The following is a 3,429-nucleotide window of genomic DNA, read 5'->3' as shown; positions in this document are numbered from 1 at the left end:
CATTTACCTCCTTCTCTATATCCATACAAAATATCTGTCAAACAAATAAAATTAAAATTTTCTTTTGAAAAATGAAACCATTCCATCAGTATTTTCTTATGACGTTGTCACGTTCAACTATCGTCAGTAAACCGACTTTACAGAAAACCGATTTTTTTTAATAACGGTTTTCGCTTAGTCTACCTAAAAGGGTAAAAATGTCGACATACAAATGTGTAATTTATCATCATCATAAGGTCATCAGTACTAACAATAAGACTGGTTGGACACACACCTCCACCCTTTGCTATCGTGAGATAATCTTCGCATTTCTCCAAATCTAGAACATTTCCACATCCTTAACTACAGTTAGCTTCAGTTTCTGCCTCTAATATGTCTCTGACTAGCCCTTCATGCCTTAGAAGGTGTACTATACTTAATTTACTTTCTCTGCGATATCCCCCTTCCAATGTCTTGGATACGCGCTGGCAAAATCATAGGTAGGGAGAAAAAAGCTCATTATACTCTCGACTCTTGTTCATTAAGCATACTTTTTCATGCAGTACCTGCCAAAACTTTCGTTCAATCATGAATAATAGTGCGAGTCGAAAACAAGCGTTAAAGCCTTTAATATGTCTTCAATATCTCGTTGATATTTTCAGTAGTAATTGGTACCAATAACAGCACATTTGAGCAATGCAATTGTAGTGGATAAAATGATCAAATATTCCTTACAGTACTGTACGGATTATTCTTTTCTGGCCTAGTGCTGTTCTTTTCTACTTTGCGCCGGTCAAACTGAAGGTCACATCGCTACAGAAACTAAACGAAGTGTACCAACCTATCTCGCCTACTTCCTATTGACTTCCATGGAGTCCTCTATTCTTTTGTTCATTTTAATATTTCTTCATTTCTAACCTTTTCCTTAACCGTTCGCGAGCATAGAAGTGACTTCTTTTTATTGAAGGCTACTCGACCCTGCGCTATCCTCTGCTTTATATCCTTCTTGACTTATCTGACTTCCTAGATACCTAAAATTGGCCACTTCTTCTAATTTTTCGTCTCCTATCTTTATATTTGCTCTTCCCCTACTTTTTCTTCCCTTGCATACCAGTATTTTTGTTTTATTTTTATTTATTTTCATACAGTAGTGTTTTGTCAATACCGCTTCCATTTTATTTAATGCTTTCTCTAACTCCTCCTTGCTAGATGCTAATACTGCTATCTCATCTGCAAATCTAAGCATACTAATCTTTTGCTCCTGTATATCTACCCTTACAGTTTTCGTGTCTTTAATAATATTGATCGCGTCTTCAAAATGTATAGATTATAAAGTAGCGGTGACACGTTGCTTCTCCAGACCCATAACTGCTCTATATCGTCTAATTTAGATTCAATGAATATTCCCGTTAAGCTAAAGCACAATAAAGGGATAAATTACACAACTTTTCGATAGAAGCCAAAACTCCTACGTCCTGTTCCTACTTACAGAGCCTTCATGTAAAGATTTTGAGTGTGATTTCAAACGCTTGTTACAGTATGGTTTAGTGTATTTCACAATTAATATATTAGTGTCACCATTAATCTTTTCATTTTAGGCTTAAATCTTGTCTATTACATGTCTGGTATCNCCGTCCTGACTTATCTGACTTCCTAGATACCTAAAATTGGCCACTTCTTCTAATTTTTCGTCTCCTATCTTTATATTTGCTCTTCCCCTACTTTTTCTTCCCTTGCATACCAGTATTTTTGTTTTATTTTTATTTATTTTCATACAGTAGTGTTTTGTCAATACCGCTTCCATTTTATTTAATGCTTTCTCTAACTCCTCCTTGCTAGATGCTAATACTGCTATCTCATCTGCAAATCTAAGCATACTAATCTTTTGCTCCTGTATATCTACCCTTACAGTTTTCGTGTCTTTAATAATATTGATCGCGTCTTCAAAATGTATAGATTATAAAGTAGCGGTGACACGTTGCTTCTCCAGACCCATAACTGCTCTATATCGTCTAATTTAGATTCAATGAATATTCCCGTTAAGCTAAAGCACAATAAAGGGATAAATTACACAACTTTTCGATAGAAGCCAAAACTCCTACGTCCTGTTCCTACTTACAGAGCCTTCATGTAAAGATTTTGAGTGTGATTTCAAACGCTTGTTACAGTATGGTTTAATGTATTTCACAATTAATATATTAGTGTCACCATTAATCTTTTCATTTTAGGTTTAAATCTTGTCTATTACATGTCCGGTATCGCAATCATAGGATCGTATTTGCAAACAATACTCAACGCAGCCGAAAGCACAATATCATCAAATCTTTCAAGTTTGATTTTCGGAATAGCTAGCATTATTTGTGGTAAGTGGTTTTAATTTGTCAATTTACTAAATAATACACACGTATCAAACAAATTTAAATTTTAGTACTCATTTCTGGTCAAGTGGTGGATCGATGGGGTAGGAAGCCTCTGCTAATTATTTCCTGCATCTTCAGTGCGATATCCATGTTTGTTCTCGGGGCGTACTTTTACATTAACGAAACAAAATCATTTAATATGGCACCCGTATCGTGGTTACCATTGACTATTCTAGTCGTCTTTCAAATATCGATTACCATTGGCATTAGTCCGGTGCCGCAAGTCATTATTTCCGAACTGTATCCGATGAATGTCAAAGGCATTGCGATAGGAACGGTTGGAGCCTTACTGACTCCTATCGCTGTACTTGTTCAAATGACCTACGAACCGCTGAACGAATTTTGGGGATTGTATGGTAACTTTTGGTTGTTCGGCACATGCAGTGTTTTAGGTATTTTCTTTACCGTCTTCTTCATACCCGAAACAAAAGGAAAATCTTTCCAAGAAATACAAATGGAAATCTATAAGGATTTGGCGGAAACTGCCGATGTTAAGTAGCTAACTACGAATTTTGTTTGAGTTTATCTGGATATGCCTTAACCAAAATATAATTTATGTAAATAGTAGAATGTTATAAAATCATTCGTCAAATACAGGATTGTAATACTCTATTATCATCCAAATCTGGATGAATGGGTATCATATTCTTCACTTCATTTTAATGATAGTCATCGCCCATACCAAAACAGGGAAACCATTTGAACCTTCCCTAATTTAAATACTTTTGTGGTGCACAGCACTTCAAACGAACCACTCGGGAGTCTTCTTTCTTAATAACCTAACGTGAGTCATTATTCAAGGATGGGATGCAATTCCTGCAATTGTGACTTAACAACTACGTATGGTAGTGAGATTACAAAATGTTCTTAGACTTAAGGGATATCCTACAGGATACTATACTATTTTGGAACGTACTAAAGCTATACACTTATATAAGAACATTTTATATTCTTGGATTGTTAATGTGTATGCTGTGACTTAAGCAATATTTGCTATTGTTCCAATTATATTTGGTTTTCTAAATGACTT

The 3,429-nt window shown here is 35.2% G+C and overlaps 1 protein-coding gene across 1 annotated transcript; it reads left to right on the top strand.

Moving 5' to 3' along the window:
• Positions 1-1,871: 1,871 nt before the first annotated feature.
• On the top strand, positions 1,872-3,426 carry LOC112906210 (facilitated trehalose transporter Tret1-like). The gene is made up of 2 exons (XM_025980011.1): positions 1,872-2,342; positions 2,408-3,426. Exons 1-2 carry the CDS (start codon positions 2,228-2,230, stop codon positions 2,896-2,898), a joined length of 606 nt encoding a protein of 201 aa, XP_025835796.1. The 5' UTR covers positions 1,872-2,227; the 3' UTR covers positions 2,899-3,426.
• Positions 3,427-3,429: the final 3 nt, after the last annotated feature.

The sequence above is a fragment of the Agrilus planipennis genome, unplaced genomic scaffold, assembly GCF_000699045.2.
Source record: "Agrilus planipennis isolate EAB-ADULT unplaced genomic scaffold, Apla_2.0 scaffold2315, whole genome shotgun sequence".
Lineage (NCBI taxonomy): Eukaryota > Metazoa > Arthropoda > Insecta > Coleoptera > Buprestidae > Agrilus > Agrilus planipennis.
The sequence above is the reverse complement of the archived record's forward strand: the minus strand, read 5'-3'. Positions and strand labels throughout refer to the sequence as shown.